The following is a 21,775-nucleotide window of genomic DNA, read 5'->3' as shown; positions in this document are numbered from 1 at the left end:
CACACCTGTAATCCCAGAGACTGGGGAGGCTGAGGCAGGAGTATCTCAGCAGCCTCAGCAACTTATTGAGACCCTGTCTCAAAATAAAAAAGGGCTGGGGATGTGGCTTAGTGCCTCTGGGTTCAAACCCTAGTACTAAAAAACAAAACAAAAACAAACAAAACCCCTTCATTTCACATTGTTTTCCTCCTGTTGCACTGCCCTGTGTTTTCTTCCTAATAGGTGAAGTGGGATTTGGGGTTCTGGTTCTATCATAGGCTTGGGGCAGAAATCAGCAGTGAACTCACTTTGCTTGCTGTGCACCATTCCCTCTGATCTCCTCGTCCTTTCCCTACCTTGGTATTCACTCATTTTTGTGGTTTCCTTTCAGTGACAATGTTAGTGCCTACTGCCTGCACATTGCTGAGGATGATGGGGAGGTAGACACGGATTTCCCCCCGCTGGATTCCAATGAGCCCATTCATAAGTTTGGCTTCAGTACTTTGGCCCTGGTTGAAAAGTATTCATCTCCTGGTCTGACATCCAAAGAGTCGCTCTTTGTTCGAATGTGAGTACTGACCTGTTATTTATCTCAAGATCTTCTCCCTGTCCTCTCGCATTTCAGATATGATCTTGATTTTGTTCATGAAATGAATTCTATTTGGTATCTGGAGAGTCCGTATATAAGATTACTTCTAGAGAGATGTTGGGAATGATATTTGTGGTGTTACTTCATGTCTCTTCACCCAGGCTACATACAGCCTTGCTTTGTAGGAGCAAGTTGTGTGTGTAGATCTTTGAACATCATCTCTACAGGTGGGCCTCTGGATGTTCTATTTCATTTGGACCCTGTGAAGCAAAACTCCTGGGTTTGCCTCCTCTTCAAGGAATCCAAACTAAAAGAAAATCAAGCATTGTGGCCGTTTTTGTGATTTAAAGTACCTTTCTCTTGATGCACTTGCCTGTAATCTCAGCAACTCTAGAGGCAGGAGGATCACAAGTTCGAGGTCAGACTCAGCCATTTATTGAGATCTTCAACAACTTAGCAAGACCCTGTCTGAATACAAAAAGTAAGAAGAACTGGGGATGTAGCTCAGTGGTTAAGCACCCCTGGGTTCAATCCACTGCACCAAAACAAAGCAAACTTTTCTCTCCAACTTTGTTCAGATCAAATTTGATTCTTCCTCAATTGCCTTCCTTCAGAGAGAGCAAATGTTCTTAACCTTTTCTTTTGCCTTTGGCTGTCTTGTAAAGTCTATAAAAGCCCTTCTCAGAAAAGTGTATGTAAATGCATAAAATGAATTTCACTGGATTATGAATGAATTCTGTTATTTTAAAGTCATCAACTGGGCTGGGGATGTGGCTCAAGCAGTAGCGCGCTTGCCTGGCATGCGTGCAGCCCGGGTTCAATCCTTAGCACCACATACAAACAAAAGATGTTGTGTCCGCCGAAAACTAAAAAATAAATAATAATAATTTAAAAAATTCTCTCTCTCTCTCTCTCTCTCTCTCTCTCTTTAAAATAAATAAATAAAAATAAAGTCATCAACTTATGTCTAGCTTTACCAGTGAGATAAATAACAAGACCCAGCTGCAGCTCTTACCATAACTCCTGAAGTCTGATGTTCAAAGTGCTGATGAATGTAAATGGTATTTGAGAAATCAGCACCAACCCTAATGTGCTAGGATTTCTGTTCATCACGGTAACTGCTCATACTAATGCTTTTATATTCAAGGAAATGCTATCAGAATTAGTGTAGATAAAAATGTAATTTTTGTCAGTTCAAGTCTCCTTTGCTGCTGAGGCCCAGTGGCTAAGGGAAGGCCTACACTCTCAGGCTTCCCTCTGCAGCCCTTCTCCCAGCCATCTCCTGGGAACAATAGTGATCCCTTTGGCACCCCCTGCTGTTAGGCACTAGCAAATTCACTATTCCTAAAGAGGAATTGCTTTGGAGGACTTTCCTCATATCTTTAAAACATATTGCCTTTGTTTGAGATTTTTCCTGAAAAAGAGAATCATGCTACATATTGACTTATGGATATTTGGAGTCCTTTTACCCTTGAGCAAAGAAAGACCACCGAGGGCCTGGGGGTAAGCTGTGAGGAGCAGCTCCTCCAGCTTTCAAGGTGGCAGTTTCATGCACTTGACTCCGAGGTCAAGTTTGGTGTACATAATAGCAAATCCCGCCCCCCGCCCCCCCCCCCACTTTTTCATTTCCAGGGCACCCAAAACATCAACTTTACATAACATTTAAGATAATTTAAAATTTTTCCAATGATCCCTCCATCCTAATATTGCCATTTTCAGCTTTGTATAATCATTTCCATGGACATGTCGATTATGGCTTCCCTCTGAGCATACATGTATTTCACTTGTCCGCATGTTCCCCACCCCCAACCCCTGCACTGGGGATTGAATCCTGGGGAACTCTACCACTAAGCTATATCCCCAGCCCTTTTTATTTTTAATTTTGAGACAGAGTATCACTGAGTTTCCCAGGTTGGCCTTAAACTTGGAATCCTCCTGTCTCAGCCTCTTGATTACAGGTTTGTGCCACTGTGTCCAGCTTTACATTACTTTTATTTAACATTAAATTTTAAATATTTCAACATCTGCTCTTGATTTCTTTTCTTTTTTTTTTAGAGAGAGAGAGAGAGAAAGAGGATTTTTTAATATTTATTTTTCACTTCTCGGCGGACACAACGTCTTTGTTTGTATGTGGTGCTGAGGATCGAACCCGGGCCGCACACATGCCAGTCGAGTGCGCTACCGCTTGAGCCACACCCCAGCCCTGCTCTTGATTTCTGTAGTCTGTATTTATTTGCACCAGGGACCCACACAGAGCTAATCCTTCCCTCATGGAGATTACTAAGGGCATACAGTTGTTGAATAAATCATTTAGAATGTGATTAGCAATCTGGGTGTGGTGGCATATACCTATAATGCCCGAGATCCCGAAGGCTGAGGCAGGAAAATCACAAGACCCTGCCTCAAAATTTAAAAATAAAGGGGCTGGGGTTATAGCTCAGCGGTAGAGCGCTTGCCTCGCACATGCAAGGCCGTGGGTTCGATCCTCAGCACCACATAAAAATAAATAAATAAATAAAATAAAGTTATTAAAAATAAAAAGGACTAAAGATGTAGGTCAGTAGTAGAGCACTCCTAGGTTCAATTCCCTGTACTGGGGGACGGGGGGGCAGAGTGTATCACTGATGAGTGCAATGGAACCATATCATATTTACATTGTTTCCTTGTTTGGTTTTAATGAGTAACTAATGTAATGACAGTCATTTCTGTATCCCTTTTACCCCTGTTGAATAACTTCCTAAAGATCATTTCCCATAAGTAGATTTATTGATCTGAGAGTGGAGTCTTCTTTAGACTCTTACTTTTTTTTTTTTTCCTGGCTGCCTCGCACATGCTGGGCAGGTATTCTACCACCAAGCTACATTCTCAGCCTAAGACTTTCACTTTTTATTGACAAATAGCTCTCTGAAAGATGTATCAATTTTATAATACTACCAATAGAATTCATAAAACAAATTTTTCATCATAAGGTATTTTCATAGAAGCCTTTTTACTTTACAAGATGTATATAGGGACTTGGGGTGTGGTAGAGTCTTGCCTAGCATGCTCAAGGCCAGCACCACAGACAAAGGAAAAAAAGAAGAGGAGGAGGAGATGTGTGCAGTGGCATTTTTATAGGTTTTATATAATTAGTAATTAGAAAAATTTTTAGTACAGTAACAAATGATCATAGCAATATTTTGAACTGAAAGTCCTTTTAAAGAGAAGGGCCTGGGGGCTGGGATTGTGGCTCAGCGGTAGAGTGCTTGCCTAGCATGGGCGGGACCCGGGATCCATCCACAGCACCACATAAAACTAAAGGCATTGTGTTGTGTCCATCTACACCTAAAAAAATAGATATTAAAAAAAGGAGAGAGAAGGGCATTTAAAGCAGTGATTTTGGGGTAGTGTTAGGTGGGGACTGGGGTAAATGCACCTTCCCAGGAGAGGCATCTAGGACTGCAGTGTCTTGCTGAGAACCTTCCTTCTGGGGAATGGCAGGGACCCAACGAGGTGGAGAGTAACAACAGCTCTAAAATCAATGCTCTATTTTTTTTTCCCTCCAGAATTACCCTATTTCTGCATTCCCCGCTCCCAAACATGCACCCCACTCAATCTTTTCTTATTTTAAAGTTCAGGAGAGTTTATTTGACATGTCTGGAATGTTTCTGAAAACATGAGGTAAATTGATTTTATATTTGAGCATTTAGAACAAAGGTGTCACTCAACTTTCTGTGTTTTGGTTTTTTTTCTCGGTGGTCTGATGAAATAATACAGATTATTGACCATTTGCCTGTGCATTTGTTCTTGGCTTGCAACCTCCCATCCACCTTTCTGGTTCCTGTGCTAAGCTAGCAAAGTACCTACAGATGTTAGGACAGACCCAAGGGTCTCCAGGGTCAGGGTCAAAGTTTCAGAGAGGAAATCCAGCAACATGAGTAAAACCATGACTCCTTCTCTTCATTTCCCTCCTTTTATCCTAGCATCTCTTTCCCAGCAGAGAAGGGACAGAAAGAAGCTGGGAAGGCACAGCTAAAGCAGAAAGTGGGCAGTAGGTTTGACTGTAAGGAATGTACTCACTCAGAGAGCTAACTCTGGATATGTTAACTTAATTTCAAAATAGCTCAGTTTTTACTATGATCAATTTAGAGATGTGGTCTTGTTCTCAGACCTGGATTTGGCCCTATGCCCTATTTTAACAAAGCCCTTGTCCTTGGCAATACCCTGGGTGTTGGTTTAGTCAGTTGGACAACCTGCTGTCTGATTCAGCCTCTATTAGAGTGTAGTATGTAAAAGCTTGGTGGTCTCTGAGTGCTAATCCTGACCTTGCCCTGGACTAGTGTGTGTGATCCTGGATAAATTATTTAACTTTCTATGGTTCATTTAAATGTGATAATAATAAGACCCACCTCACAGGTTAGTTGTGAGGATTGAATGTAAAGCATTTGTCAGGTATATGTAAGTATTATCTTAAATGTTAGCTGCTATTTCTCTTATTAACAATGAAACAACCCTTTGAGTGCAGAACTGGAGCATCAGTATTCCAGAATACCCAACGCAGCTCCATTACTATAATAGGTATGCCATGTGTTTCTTTTTTTTTTTTCCCATGTGTTTCTTAAATGGGTAACTGAAAAGATTTCTTTGCTACTTCTACTTTTTTTTGCTTCCTCTACTTACTGTTTTATTGCAGAGGAGAGACAGAGTTTAGGTGGACACTGATCATCTGGACTTAAAAAAAAAAATTCAAATAACTTTCACCGAATATGTGTGGGTAGTGGACTTTGTGAATCCATAGATTTTCAAATTAGTCCTCTTATGAGCAGACATCCTGAGAGATAGTAGCAAGACTACTACTACTAAGCTCCTTGAAGATGGGGAAGGCACTGATAAAGTAAATCTCTGTATCTTTAGGACCCAGCACAGGGTTTCATGGAGAAGGAACAAGGGAATCTTCAGGCATCTCAGCCTTCCAGGATAATGCTTGGCCAAGTACTGTGTCCTGCCCTGCTTTCTGAGCCCTCTTTAACTCTGTCCCTATCTTTTGAATACCCAGAGGCCTTTGGTTGCTTTCTGGCCTTATATGCCCTCATATCACCCACTGCAGGGGACTTCCATACACCATCTTTCCCTCTAAATGAGTCATCACAGGCTTTGAATTTAGGCAAACTTGGGTTCACATCACACCTCACAGTGACTTGCCCATGACTTGAGATAACTTTACTTACCTTTGTAAGTCTTAATTTTCTTCATCTATAGATGTGGATGATAAGAATTTTCTCTCTCTCTCTCTCTCTTTTTTTTTTCAGTTATCAGTGGACCTTTATTTATTTACTTATATGCAGTGTGGAGAATCAAACCCAAGTGCCTCACCCATGCTAGGCAAGCACTCTGCCCCTGAGCCACAACCCCAGCCCCAAGAATTTTCTTAAATGTAATATATAGATCTCTTTTAAAGGAAAATAAATTTTCCTGAATTTAACTTCAATGCTAAGCCTTATTGTTCCCCCAAATTAGTTTTATTATAATACTGCTTAAGTACATACAAATGTAAGATTCTAGGTATAAAATTTTATAATGGATTTTTGGAATTAGGGATTGAACCCAGGGATGCTTTACCCCTGAGCTATACCCTGGTCCTTTTTATTTATTTATTTATTTATTTATTTAGAGACAGGATCTTGCTAATTTTCTTTTTTTTTTTCTTTAATTTTTATTGTTGGTTGTTCAAAACATTACATAGTTCTTGACAAATCATATTTCACACTTTGATTCAAGTGGATTATGAACTCCCATTTTTACCCCGGATACAGATTGCAGCATCACATCAGTTACACATCCACTGTTTTACATATTGCTATACTAGTGTCTGTTGTATTCTGCTGCCTTTCCTATCCTCTACTATCCCCCATCCCCTCCCCTCCCATCTTCTGTCTCTACCCCCTCTACTGTAATTCATTTCTCCCCCTTCTTTTTTTTTCCCCTTTCCCCTCACTTCCTCTTGTATGTAATTTTGTATAACCATGAGGGTCTCCTTCCATTTCCATGCAATTTCCCTTCTCTTTCCTTTTCCCTCCCACCTCTCACCCCTGTTTAATGTTAATCTTCTTCTCATGCTCTTCCTCCCAACTCTGTTCTTAGTTACTCTCCTTATATCAAAGAAAACATTTGGCATTTGTTTTTTAGGGATTGGCTAGCTTCACTTAGCATAATCTGTTCTAATGCCATCCATTTCCCTGCAAATTCTATGATTTTGTCATTTTTTAATGCAGAGTAATACTCCATTGTGTATAACTGCCACATTTTTTTTATCCATTCGTCTATTGAAGGGCATCTAGGTTGGTTCCACAGTCTTGCTATTGTGAATTGTGCTGCTATGAACATCGATGTAGCAGTGTCCCTGTAGCATGCTCTTTTTAGGTCTTTAGGGAATAGACCGAGAAGGGGAATAGCTGGGTCAAATGGTGGTTCCATTCCCAGCTTTCCAAGAAATCTCCATACTGCTTTCCAAATTGGCTGCACCAATTTGCAGTCCCACCAGCAATGTACAAGTGTACCCTTTTCCCCACATCCTCGCCAGCACTTGTTGTTTGACTTCATAATGGCTGCCAATCTTACTGGAGTGAGATGGTATCTTAGGGTGGTTTTGATTTGCATTTCTCTGACTGCTTGAGATGGTGAGCATTTTTTCATGTACTTATTGATTGATTGTGTGTCCTCCTCTGAGAAGTGTCTGTTCAGATCCTTGGCCCATTTGTTGATTGGGTTATTCGTTTTCTTATTGTTTAATTTTTTGAGTTCTTTGTATACTCTGGATATTAGGGCTCTATCTGAAGTGTGAGGAGTAAAGATTTATTCCCAGGATGTAGGCTCCCTATTTACCTCTCTTATTGTTTCTTTTGCTGAGAAAAAACTTTTTAGTTTGAGTAAGTCCCATTTGTTGATTCTAGTTATTAACTCTTGTGCTATGGGTGTCCTATTGAGGAATTTGGAGCCCGACCCCACAGTATGTAGATCATAGCCAACTTTTTCTTGTATCAGACGCTGTGTCTCTGATTTGATATCAAGCTCCTTGATCCATTTTGAGTTAACTTTTGTGCATGGCGAGAGAAAGGGATTCAGTTTCATTTTGTTGCATATGGATTTCCAGTTTTCCCAGCACCATTTGTTGAAGATGCTATCCTTCCTCCATTTCATGCTAATTTCCCAAGGCTGGCCTCCAACTTGTCATCCTCCTGCCTTAGCCTCCTACATCACTGTGATTACAGACATGTGCCACCACATCCAGCAAGTTTCATATTTTTATACAACCTAAATAAAAATAAATAACAAAACTATAATATTAATGAAGTATTAATTAATAACCTCAATGCTGATGTTTTCCTGAAATTAAATTGATGATGTTGGGTTCAATGAATGCTAAATGTTTTTCTTGTCGACTTGAGTCTTTTGATTTTCATATGAAATATATTACCTAATTATTTGTTCTTTTAAACAATGAATCTATTTTTAACTATCAGAACATGATTCTAATGGGCCAACAGATTTATAGTGTATCTTTCCCAAATTTTAAATATTCTGTACTAGAAAAGTCTTCTTTGCCTTTGTCCCACCATACTTTTTGCTGGTGTAACCAATTCATGTTCGTTCGCCAAGGTTTGTTTCAAAACTAAAGGTCTTACATCTGAAAGCACCCTCATCCCCCTCGCCACGCTCCCATCCCCTGTAAACTAGGATGATTGGTCAACCTACTTTTTGCTGTCGTTGATTGATTTGTATCTAGGTGGGCTCTCTGCCTGATTGATACCTGTGCAGTGTGCCCTGGGCCCCAAAGAGCACAAATTCCTCAGATATCAGCAAGCATGTTCCAGTGGAGAACCTTGCACCCCCTGAGTTCTCCCACCATTTTTCTCTGTTGAACAAACTATTTTTGTATGCAGTTTGCAGTGGCACCATTTGACCTTTACCAAGTCTATTAGTGATGTTGAATAACTCTAGCTGCTGAAACACACAACCCCCAATCTCAACAGCTTATCCCAGGGGTTAGTAAACTTTTTCTAAAAAGGGCTAAATGATAAATATTTTAGGCTTGTGTGTCATATAGTTTCTGTAACTCAACTCTGCCATTGTAGTATAAGAGTACCAACAGACCACACAGAGGCAATGTGCGTAGGACAGATTTGTCAACCTTTGGCTTATTCTAGTAAGTTTCTCTCTTATTCACATATGTCTGACCAGAGTCAGGTCGCTCTCCTGGGTATTTCTTCTCTAAGCAGTGATTCAGGGTTCCCTTATTATTGTGAAGAAAGAAGAACATGGAAGATTGAGAGTGACCTACATATCTCATATATGTGCTGGGTGTGCATATTTGTATGTGTAGTGACACATCATAGATATAGACATACACTTTGCTTTTAGTTCAGTGATAATCATATATATGATAATCACACATATATGATTTAAATGGAAGAATTACATCTATAAATTTGATTTTTGTTGAGCTAATATCAAAGTTTTAAATTCTCAAATGGCCTGTGAACTCATCTCTTGACTCTTGAACCACAGAAAATGCTGCTGCAAGGATTAATATTGACTCAGACCCTGATATGTAGGAAGTATTACATATTTACTACTCTTATTTCTGTCAGAGATCTTTTTTTAATCATTCTGAATAATTTACACTAAGATATAAATGGACTTTAACCTTCTTTTGGGTTATTTTTTATTGCATAATTAGTATATATTTGTTATAGAAAAATGAGAAAATAGATCTGTGTTTCTTCATACAAAAGAAGATCTTAAGACTGTGGATGTAGTTGAGGGGTAGAACACTTGCCTAGCAGTGCATAAGGCCCTGGGTTTGATCCCTAGCATCACCCCATCAGCCCCGCACCCCCCCCACGCAAAAAAAAAGAAAAAAGAAAGATAATTTAAAATTTCCCTTCCTTCTATTATGCAAAGATAATTAATACTTATATTTTATAACTGCTTACATTTTAGAAGAGTAACTAGTTAACTTAAATAAATCCTTATGGACAAATGTTCTGTGGGAAAGAATGGAAGTTAGTTGTTTGGGTCTTCCTGGTACGCCTGGATCTAGCCTTTTCAAGGCCCTTTGGCCCCAGGAAAACTCTGGTCCTGGAGTTGTATTTGAGAAAAGAGAATGGATTATTGTAAATTTGTAAATTAGGAGCCTGCTAATGAAAACTGCCTCCTTAACAAATCTCCTGGTGAATTTCTAAGGTATCCATTGTTCTTGATTGATTTTGGATAGAGCAAATATGTTTCTAAACAGGAATCCCTAAGTTTCTAACTACTGATCACTTTAAGCCTAAACACTGAAGATGGCTGGATATTGGGAGTATGGGAGTGGATTGTAGGTAGGGATAGAAGGGAGGGAGAAGGTGGGAGGAATGGGAGGAGTTTGGGCTTATCCAGGCCAGATAAGAGCTGGATCTCAGATGGTGCCCAACATCGGAAGACTTGCTCCTTGCCAGCAAGGATCAAGCCCAAACCTGCTAATTCTCTAGAACATAGTAAGACGAGGGAGGGACCTGCCCCGTCCAACTCCTTCTTCCATCCCCTAGAACAGGGATAATTCAACCAGCAACTGAACTGAGCTCACAAATAGCAATGACAAAAGCAACTGTGATAGGGTTCTTACATTACATTTGTTGATATTAATGTTTCACACCAGGATCATCCTCTAGAATGGGAAAGGGGTTTTAAGGGAAGAAAAATCAAGGCCACTAAAATGGACAGAACCCCTTAGGTTAGAAGTCAGTAAGAACAGTTAAACTGCCTTCCTAAAGTATGTGCTTTCCTTAAAATATTTAATGGATTAGATGAGCGTGGAGAAGGAACAGTTCTAACTAAGAGCTGCGACTGAATGAAATCCAGTTAGGGTTTTGCTAATGAGTAGAGAGCCATTGGATTAAGAGTGGAAGGTCTTTCACCAGAAACTCGGCCACCCACAGGACTCCCAGAGACTGTCTTGCCTTCTCTTGGCTCTGCAACCAAGGGGAAGGTGAGCTCTTTTTCTTAAAGAGTCATGCCCCAGATTCATTGCTCTTTCCTGCATGAGGGCTTTTCCAAAGAGCCTACAGATAAGTTTGCCTTTTTTGATGGTATCTCCAAAGTATACCCTAAGTGATCAAACCTTTGTTAAACAGTGTGTCATTAGCTTGAAGCCTCCTCTGCTCTTAGATGGCATTGCTGTGTGGTCTGGAAAGGAAGAGGAGGGGGAGAAGAAAGCATTTTTACACCAGTTCATGCTACTAACAGACTTCCTTTCATTTATACCTTATAAGAAACTCATTTTTATAACTAATATAAGCTGAGGGTCAGAGAGAGGCACTTCAAGGTCACACAGTTTGGTAAGAGGCAGAGCTAACATAGAATAAGAAATAAAATAAGATATTGGTGCATTCTTTGTAACCAGGCCTGACAACATGTGTGTAAATTATCCTAGTTATTTATTGTTTGCTCCAGTCATAGAGGACTAACTGTGTGTTTCTTTTCATTCTGTCGAATTAGCAAACATTTTCATTGTCCAGATTGTCCTTATGTGTGGAAATGTAACATATGCAGCCTATTTTATTTTGTATTTGCAAATCTGACTTGATTTCCTTTTTGGCAACAGCTACTGTCTAGAGAAAAGAAAAGATTTTTCTTTGTGTCTGTTTATACTGACAGAAATATTGGAGTAAGTAATAAACATGGAAAGCATTAATTACATACTTCTAAGAATTTAAAGGTCAGACAAACTAAATATGTATGTTTTGCTCACTGGAATGTTTGTCTACTGAAATTGTGCCAGGATATGCTTTGTTCCTACAATAAAGGCACTCATTTTAGATAGCCATCAACTTACTTTGGTATCCAAAAATTATACCAGATTGTGCTTTAGTCACTATATCTCTTAAAAGTTTAGGGCCCATATTTCTGATGTGAATGTGATTTGTTTCATAATACACCCTCTTTGGCCATGTTTCGTTACTTTGTCTCATTTTGATTTCTTCTGTTCTCCCCTCAGCTTACTTGGAGTCTGTCAGCTGCTGCTATGTACATGTCAGACTCGTGGCTTGTAATGTTTATTAATACAGTGTCAGTCTTGCTGCTGAAAAAACTGTGATGCTTCTCAGAAGGTTGCAATAGAACGAAGCGTTTGATTTCCAGATTCTGTCTGCACTGCATGGTGAATACATTCTCAGATGTTATGCAGTTCACTGACCTGACAGTTATGGAACCCCGCCTGGGACCCCATTTCAGCAGGACATATTTGAACAGAAACAGTTTGCAAAACTTTACACACTTAAACTCCTGCCAAGGCAAACTGTTAGCCACTTGAGTTTGTTATAAATACCCAGTGGCAGTGGTTGGAAGTAGCCCACGGTGTGTTTTATATTCTGAACTGAATGTGAATGTCTTTGCGGTTATATAGAGTAGTAAATAATTGAGTTTGATTAGGGAGAGGGACCTCATTATCCCCCACCTGTGCCCAGCTGGAAGGGGAGGGTCGAAATGAAGCCATTAGCTGTCTCTCTTACTGGCATCTCAAAGAGCTCAAATACATCTGTGTCTTATTTTCTTTTCTGGCACAATCAGTCGAGCAAGCTAAGCAGGCATGACCGGATTTGGCAAGTCCCAAGGACTCTGGCAAAGATACACAAGGAGAAGGCGGAGGGCAGTCATTTTGGCTTCTCACTGCCCATTAGTCTAGCGAGTTATGTTTTTGGAAAATGTCTGTTTTGAAAAAGAGTACTTTGTCCAATGTCAAACATCACATGCTCACACAATGCGCTTTGATCTTTTTAAAAAAATTTGGTCAATGCAAGGGGAAACAAACTGTGGCATTCACACTCGTATGAACTCTCTTTATGGATAAAGTAATACCCGAAGGACTTACTTTAACGCAGGCATGCTGCAGTTATTACAAGGCTTTCTCTTGCTCATATGTTTTCATCTTCTATCTTGAAGTGCTAGGGAATGAACATGCATAGAAGTGGGACCAGAGCAGGACGGGACCAGAGGAGTGCATCTTCAGCATTGTGCATCTTCAGGACTAGAGGACTAAGCGATGTTCATGGCAGCCTTGTCCCACCTCTAGAAAAGGAGACTGTGGCTCATGAAACGCGGCAACTCCAAGGTCTTTCAAGAAAGGCTCATGTAGGATGTGGGGGTGATCTGGCCATAACATCTGTCACCCCATCTATCACCAGAGCTGATTTGGCTGATTTGGCTGAGCTGGCTAGTTAAGCAGGTGTCCCCTTCCTCCTTCACTGTTCCATATTCGACCCTCCCAAAGCTGCGCACTCGGTCAGAGAGTATGACCTTCCCCAATAGAGAAGGACTGTCCTTTGGTCAAGGGTATATGTGTAGCTGTGTGCCCCTGCTAGAACCTCCAAACAAGCTCTCAAGAAAGGATCTTATAGGTTGTGTAGTTAGTCTGAGAGTCAGGACATTTATAATCAAAATGAATTTGTTGAAGGGGAGGTCAACAAATTTTCCATGGGTTGGTCAGTTTTCTAGTCTGAAGGATGTGCTTTCTGGAAGTCTCTTCTTTCACCAAGTCCCTGCGCCTCCTTTCTGAGCTGTTGAGGGGTTAAAACAGGTTTCAGAGTCTTGCCATCCTAGGGTTAAGGCTCCTGCACGACTTGTTAGCTATGTAGCTCCTTAACCTGGCCAAACCTCAGCTTCCCTTGCTGTCACACAGGACCAGTAATAGCACCTACCTTTCAGGGAGGGTTATGTAAATAAAGTAAGTGTTCAGTAAATGTTGACTTACCATTGTCTCTCATTACATATTACTTCTCTGTGTATATGAAGAAAAGTCTGTAAACTCTAATATATTAGTTGTTGCTTAATTAAATATTTCTTCTCTGACAGGCATTGTGGTAAGCACTTTAGAAGTACAGTCTTTCAGTCCATGAATTATCATCATCCACATTGTCCATGAGAAAATGAAGTCAGAGTGATTATGTTGTTTACCCAATGAAGGCAGAGCTGGGACTTCAAACCAGCCACTTTATTCCAGATCTGGCTGCACTCTGCTGCCTTCTGGTGTTGCCACCATCTTTCTTGGCATGCCGTAAACCTTGCAACAGTGTTTGAGACATCATCCCCACTGGAAAGCTTCTCTAACTCCCCTCACCTGCGTGTGGCTGGATCAAGAGCCCCCAAGTCTCAGCAAGACCCTGAGATTGTCTCTGACTTTGTGCTGATCACAGAGAATTATAATAATTTGTTGGCTTCTTTGACTTTTGCTTCCACTGGACTGTGCTACCTAGTTAGTAGCCATATTTTATATTTCTGGATCCAAAATAGGATCATTAAAGAAGAATGACCTCAGGTGAATTACCTGATGCTGCCGGCTTCAGTTTCTGTAAAATGCTATAATAATATGTATTTTAGGATTGTGTGTGTGTGTGTGCACGCGCACACACTTAAAACAGCACTAGGTACATAGTAAACTTCAATAAATAGTAATTGTGGCTATTATTTTTGTGATTGGTAACCAAGGGGCATTGTTAAACGTGAACAGTGTATATAGTGTGCTGATCAGAAATCTCTTAATTAACCTCACTGAATTTCTCTGCCCCACAATGAATTTTGACTTCCATCATCTCCATCCACGACAAGTGAGTTAAGTCAAGTTAGAGTACACCAGTGGTTTACTCTCTCAAAAAAGAAGGCTGTGGGGCTGGGATTGTAGCTCAGTGGTAGAACACTTGCATAGCATGCGTGAGGCACTGGGTTCAATTCTCAGCACTGCATGTAAATCAATAAATAAAAAATAAAGGTCCATCAACAACTAAAATAATATTTTCTTTTAACAAAAGGAAGGCTGTGTAAATGGAGCCCCAGCGTACTCTCCTTTGATCCTCAGGGAAGTTTTGCTTCCTGGGCCATTACTTGCTGATAGTGCCCCTAAATGTTGCCACCAAGCCCAGCAAATCAACACATTTTACTGCTCCATTGTTACCAGCTACATGCAATCAGTATTGAGATCTATTCCTCCAGTAAGCAATCTCTGTATAGGAGCATTAAATCTCTGTATAGGAGCATTATGGGACCACACGGAGCCTCTTCTCTTGAGGTGGTGACTTGGATCTTGGGGGTCAAAGAGAACTAACATTAGGAAACGTCTTTGACCAAGTGCCGGCCTTAGTGCCAGGTGCTTGGCATTTGTTGTATATATCAGCCTCATGGCAGTTCTGAGGGGAAGTCGCTTCCTTGTTTCCTGGACGCAGCTGAGGGAAGCATTTAGTCAGCCATGGAATCAGGATTTCAGTCAAAGGGCTTTAACTCCCAGCCCATGTGTTTTCCTCTCCAATATGTTGCCTTCCCACTTGGTTCCAGATCTATAACCATACAAAGAACCTATGCTTTTCAGATGAAGATCTGGGCCCCTGTTTTCTGTGTGTCTTGGGCACCTCTGGTTTCCTGCTTTGTGGAGAAATGCTCCTGTGTTGGGTTAATGCTAGTGTCAGAACTTCCCTATGGCAACTTAGAGGATTTGCACGGGCACAGAGCGAATTCCTCAAGTGAGTAATCTCTTTTTAAAATGCCCGTACATTTTTCAGTGGTTACAGACTTGACAGGGCCTAGCTTTGAATTGACTGAAGCACTCCTGGCAGCATTTAGTCAGCTCCCTGAAGTGGAGTTTCATCTTGGACTAGCACAGGCAGCCCAGGAGTGGTGGAATGCCCTCCTCTGGGAAGCAAGCTGCCTGTCTACAAGGGGAGCAGTTTCTGAGCCAAGAAACTGGGTCTGTATATGGCCTGCCGGTCCGTCTGAGCTGGTCACCTGTGTGCAGGTCACAGCCCAGGGGAAGGAAGGTGGGACTAGTAGCACACATTTGCTTCAGAACCATTGTCTTCTCAGTCTCAGATCCAAAGCCTTCCATGAAATAAGAGTGGCTTTAAAAGATGTATTTCAAAAGACTTTTCAGAAAGCCCATAAAAAACCCTGGATGTAAAGAAATGAGGCATAAAACCCAGACTGTTTGGAAGTCAAGCTGAAAATTGGGGTAGCAAGTCTCCATTTCCACTTATTAAATGGAAGAATAACTTAACAGTAGCATCCAGATGGATTCTGAGAACTCTTTGGTTTTAGAAGCCTTTAGGTGTTTTACTCAGAAGCCCAAGTGCTGCCCACTTGAGCCCCTGCAGTGCTGCGGAGGAGGCACAAGAGCCAACATCTGTGCTGGTCTGGGGGACAAGGAGTGGAGTGTGGGAGTGACTCGAGGAAACTTTCATTAAGTCTGGTGTAGTGTGCATTGTGCGGGGCAGAGCCTCTTTCTCCTCTTAATGTGCAGGTTTTTACAGAAATGGAACCCCAGAGTGAGATACTGCACACTCGCAAAGGCACATTCCGAGTGCCGTGCGTGCCCCTGCCCGTTGCTCTTGTTTTCATTTTCCTCTCGTGAACCTTGCTACCCTGGCTTCAGCACGGAGGCTGTAAAGGAAGATGGAGAGCCGAGTTACCTCAGAATGATCACTATCGTTAACATTCACGGGTGGTTCACTTATCATTCCTGACTGCACAGACATGGCAGCCGCTCGGAAGCGTCCGCAGGTGTAGCATGGTGATACATATTACATTGTGCCACAATGGATTTATGTATTCTGTAACAAAAGAAAAGTGTAATGAAAAAATACAGAAGGTAATCCTTTATTCCTCCACCACACAATTTATCAGTAATGCCTGTGGATGATAAGTGCCAGGGATTTCCTCTGCTTGCTTTAACCTTGTCACCTAGGTACGTTTTGGTAAAATGACAGAAAAATACAGACTGGGGATTTTCCTCTGTTCAAAAATATTTTAAAAGGACACTTTTAATTTATGGACGGTAGTCCAAACACAAGGCTTCCTTTTGAGCTTTTAGTCTGCCTTTGCTGAAAAAGATGAACGCCTTGGCTTGAGGTAAGAATATCAGCCAGTAGCAGATCAGGAAAGAAAGAAAGCATTTTATAAGCAGACTCAGATCTACAGTACTTGAAGTAGAACCCGGATGGGTGGGGAGTTCTTGAGGTCTAGGCAGGACTAGTTTGTGAGTGCCCAAGAACTTGTATTCCCGTTCAGCCCTGCTGGTCCATCTCCCTACATATTGCCACAGATGGAGCACACACTGACTTCCTAGGAGAAAGCTGGGGAAAGCAAATCTGAACGTGTTTGATTGGCATTTGTTCCAAACACACACTGGCCTAGTGCCAGAACAAATACCCCAAGTTTTTAAATGTCCAAGGCACTTTACATTTCAGTACTCTTGCCAAACGATCACTTATGCATCACTCCCTAAATATAGTTTTTTTTTTTTTTAAAGAGCTATTTCTTATTTTGCTTTGATCAGTAAAATAAACTTTTAAAGATTGTTCTGGGATAGGGTCCAGCTTCTGAGGTAAAGAATGGCCAGGGCTCAGGCATGATTCAGTAACAGAGTGTTCAGTAAAATTAGCTTGACAGTTCTCAGGCCTGCTGTTCGATAGCAAGAACTTGACCAAGTTAAAATGGATGATCATGCTGGCCAGACCAGCATCAGTTTTGCTTTTTAACAAATGGAATGTCAGAGATTAAATAGCCATCCGTATGGAGAGGAGGGTTGTGATATGACTCTGTATTAGGGAAGCAAATTGGGTTCTTGGTTTTGATATTGGCCCCTCGCCCCTGTGGAGAGCCAGCCACCTGGTTGGGTCCAACCTAGACTTCAGGCCCCTTCCCAGTCTATCCTACCTTTGAGAAGCTTTTCCAGGATTTAGCTTGGGGCTTTGGCTTTTCTTTCAGATTTCTTGTCAATAGGAAGTTCTGCCATGTTTTTTGGCCATGTTCCCCTTTGAGATTCTTACAGGGAAATGGGAATGTGACCAGACTCCTCGTGGCAATTCCCATGTTCCATAGTTGGAAACTTGGGTCCTGCTTGTTACACGAATTACTTGGAATGGTCCCGTTTTGTTCCTTTGCCCAAGCATAGTGGGTAATAGTTAGGATACTTGCTTTTGCAATTAACAGTCTTGGTGAGGTTTATACCTCACCCAGGAGTTGGGCTGCTGTTTTTGACTACTTGTTCTTTAGCTATTTTCCCCTTAGATGAAGCCCCCTACCCCTACCTAATTTGATCGACTAGAAGCTTACAAGTGGTGTTAATTCTTTGTCTTATAATAGTTTGTGCATCAGGTAATATTTTGTTTGTCTTTTTAGGACTAAGTAGATGAAAACATTCCTACTGACATGTACACAAACTCTATATTTAATAATACACATAAAGAGAGATGTATGCTTTGCTAGGTGGTTAAAAAAGCCTTTTCTTTTTCTGCATCTAAATTGCTTTGGGGTGTCCTTTCCCCCAGCCTTCATAATGCTTTTCCTCCAGGGCTTGTTATTCCAATGGCAGGATCTGCCTGCAGTGACATCTGCTGACATGCCAAGTTTACCAGTTGTCAGTCCTTGCTGCAGGATTTGACTGAGGAGCCAGCACCAGGAACCCACAGTATTACTGACTCACACAGACCTATTAGTTTCAATTTGAGATGAATCGGAAAAAAAAAAATACCCTAACCCTGACCTCTCTTTCACTTGGAACTTCTTATACTTCAGTATCTCCCTCCCTGCATTAGAAGTAGATTAAATTCAACCTATTTTTAGGTAATTGACACTAATAATTGATTTACACTTAGTTTAAAACTTTCTGAAACACAATAAAGATTGTAGTAATGTCCCTCTGGTTCAATGTTTGTGATGATTTAACGTTTGTCTTTTCCTGCAGAAATGCTGCTCATGGATTCTCCCTCATTCAGGTGGACAACACCAAGGTCACCATGAAGGAGATCTTGCTGAAGGCAGTGAAGCGAAGAAAAGGATCCCAGAAGATATCAGGTGGGAGAGTAGAATCCAACCCAGCAGCAGAAGCTTAACCCTTAGTGAAAAGGGCTGTGTGTAATGGCTGGCTGGGTTGTTTCAGATATCATTGCTAGGAGGTTTGGTTAGCAGGTCTACTCCCACCCCTCCCCTCCCCCCACCAACCAAACCCCGGCTGGGCCTTAGGAAGGGATTGGGTCAGGGACATATGTGTGAAGAATATGTTCATATCAGTTATGGACATTCCGTCATTAATAATTTGTGGTAAATTAAGACAGAGCTACTTGTGTTAACCATTAGTTGATGTAAAGCTGTCTTAAAAACTGAATCAATCCTGAACTTGAATTAATGCTTTTAATTTCATGTTTTCACATAATTTTTCAAAGGAGAACTTTTAATTACTAGTGTTTAAGATATGGAAAAAAAATAGAAGAAAAAAATTTCATTTTTACCAAATGAAGACAACCTTTTAAAGATAAGTCACTTTATGGATACAAATACGTATTAGTCTCTTAACTCTTCACTTCCCGACTTGGTGTAGAAAATAGGCTTCTGATCCTAGCTATGATATTTAAAGAATATAGGGGAAAAATATTGCTGGTATTGAGAAATAATTATCTTGAGAAATACCTCAAAGATTTGTCATACCACAGACAACTTTAATATAAATCAACCTATGTATGACATGTCAAAGAGCTTTGTAAATAAAAAGACTTCTTAAACACCTGATTTCACCTTTTGGAAAGGATAAAAAAACATTGCTCGTATTGAAGAAAATAGTTTTGTGCTCTTTTTAAGGGAAAGCATATAATCTGTTCCAGATTTAATTAGCTATCTTCAGATGAAAGCTGAAGTTTTAATAAAAGTTAGAAGAGATAACACAGTGAAGGACACGGATGAGCTGTCTCAAGGCCATATTCCAGGGGAACGATAAGAGCTGTAAAAAATGGCAGAGGAGAGCAATTGAATGGAGCAATGAAAATCTGATTCTCATAAAAAAGAGAGAGAGAGAGAGATGCTGGTAGGGGCGGTTGTAGATGAGACCTGCTAGCGTCTGCAAGCAATTTGGATGCTTGCCAGGAGTCATTGTTCACCCTCGGCTGTGGCGGCTCCGTCCAGATGTGCCAACTGCACGTTTCGGCTTTTGCCAGCTGACTGCGCCGTTTGATAACCAGCTCTCTGGATGCCCATCACTGGCCGCAGAGATAGAATTAAATGATGATGATCTTCCCACAAGTTGGGAGAGGAAACAATGCATATAAATCTTGATTTCATCTCAGCATGAGAAGTCTTTATCCATCATCACTCATAATGAACAAGTCGTTAGCTGGGATGAATGGTGTTCTGGTTTTTCCAAACACCTCTTTTGTTCATTTTTTGGGTGACTTTTATCTATTGCGTGGGGGTCAAACCTCTTTGCATTTAGGGGATGATTGAAGAGGCATAGCCTCTCCTTCCCAAGGGAAAGTAGATATTTTGGGGTTCCAGGTGCCAATCAGTAGCTTTTAAAGCGCCTTAGATACTCAGAGATATTTAATAAGCATCCATCCTCCTTTAGAATCTGGGTTCTTTTCTCTTGTTTGTCTCTAAGTTTTTTTTACATGATACATATTTTGTGATGTAATTCTTTATACTCTAAGAATGCAGTATTTTGAATTGTCAAAGAAGGAAGTAGAACTTTTAACTTCTTAATAGAAATTCTGCTGTCACAGATTTTTCGAGACCATGAAACTCCTATGAAGTTGCCGGGATAAAGCTGAGCCAGTGTCTTTCCTTCTGTCTGCAGCCATCTCTGTCCAATTTTATGCCTGTTTATCCATGTCATCCCCAGCATCCACATTTATCACACACACATTTATTTATGTTCACCTTTGTGTCTGCATTTCTGCCATTTCCTTCAGAGTCTTTGCCATATCCTTGGCAAAGACTTAGTACTCAATATCAGAAAAAGTGATCTGCATTATTTATTCCTTTTCATACTAGAGAAGCCAATTGAGATTGATACATTTACATAAATTACTGTCCATTTTCTTAATCCAAAAAGCTCTTATAATAAGAAGCTCTTTCAATTGCTTTATTAAATGTCTGGTCTCATGATATAAGAGGATCTCTAGTTTGGCTAAGATATTTGCCTAAGGTTAGCATGGTAAAGTCAGAGAATACTTTGTGGTTTTGAACTTTGTGTGGTGGGTTTCTTTTAGAAGTTGATTAATGAAAAGAGAGAAATCTGATGTCATATAAGGGAGCATAAGTACATTTACTTTTCAGAATCTGTTGGTACTCAAAATTGCTATGAAATACTTAGTGCTTACCCATTATGACACATGAACTTAGTCATGAACTTGGTGGGAAGAGATGCCAAGTTAGAGATACTCGTCCTTTACTTGCTAGTTGTCCCACAGTAGCCTGCCCAGTCTTTGGAAGAAGATGTCTATTATATCTAGAACAGGATCAGAGTGCTTAGCTCTCTGGTCAAGCAGCTTTTAACTGATGGAGTGCAGAACCCTGTTTGTCTCTTTACTATATTGTTTTTTAACTTGAGAAGTGGAAAAATGCCACCTGAAATAAAGTAACACGTGTGGGCCCTGTAAAGTTAGTAGTTCCCATGCTGTTCATTAGCTGTTAGTTAATATTAGAATAAGATTTCAGAAATTCTTTGGTAAACTAACAGTGAACTTCTATCTTGTTCCCGAATAACCACACAGCACTTCATTTAATTGTAACAATGAATTAAGAATTTGAACTATTTCATATTAAATCAAAATGTGGGATTAATGATAGTCCTGATATTTAAGTACTTTATTGTCCTTCCCTCTGGCACTTGCTATTTGTAAAAATATCAGAAAGTACTATATGTTTGAGCAGAAATTCTTCTTTGTTTAGGTAAATTGCTTCATCCATAGAAACACAGAGGGCTTTAAAATATTTTTGCTTTTTATGATAGAATACCATTACAAACACTTGTAACTAATCCAAATTTTGACTTGCATTACTTGTATTATTTCATAGAATCACTATTTGTAAACACTACAGGGCTTTTTCCTGTTGATATTCATGTACTTAGCTATAGGGGTCTTTGCACAGTGTGTTCCAGTCAGTTCTTTGCTAAGGCCCATTTTTTAAAGTCTACTTTTAAAGTTTCTTTTAGAAGTTTCTCTGTAGCTTTTCATTTTATTTCTGACCTATTGACATTTGGAATCTACATGCATTGCTAGGAAGTTCCCACTATTGGAGAAAATAGTAAATGGAGAATCAGTTTTCAGAAGAATTTGATGAGATCTTTTTACTAATTTAAATAGTTACATGGGTGAGTTTTTGACACAGTGAAATAACCTGTTAGGCCCCTGGATTCAGCCAGCAAAATATACTCAC

The 21,775-nt window shown here is 40.4% G+C and overlaps 1 protein-coding gene across 5 annotated transcripts in view; it reads left to right on the top strand.

The window, feature by feature from the left end:
• Mapkap1 (MAPK associated protein 1) overlaps positions 1–21,775 on the top strand; it is a 232,650-nt gene that overhangs the window by 123,229 nt on the left and 87,646 nt on the right. For all 5 annotated transcript variants that reach the window (XM_046451278.2, XM_046451276.2, XM_046451275.2 and 2 more), the window contains 2 exons: positions 371–547; positions 18,312–18,421. In XM_046451278.2, the coding sequence (XP_046307234.1) occupies positions 371–547; positions 18,312–18,421 (287 nt within the window). The remainder of the gene's footprint in view (positions 1–370; positions 548–18,311; positions 18,422–21,775) is intronic.

The sequence above is a fragment of the Marmota monax genome, unplaced genomic scaffold (genome assembly GCF_021218885.2).
Source record: "Marmota monax isolate L192 unplaced genomic scaffold, Marmota_monax_Labrador192_F-V1.1 WCK01_AAM20220418_F8-fsc00020, whole genome shotgun sequence".
In the NCBI taxonomy this organism is placed as follows: Eukaryota; Metazoa; Chordata; class Mammalia; order Rodentia; family Sciuridae; genus Marmota; species Marmota monax.
This window is presented reverse-complemented; position numbering and strand designations above follow the sequence as displayed.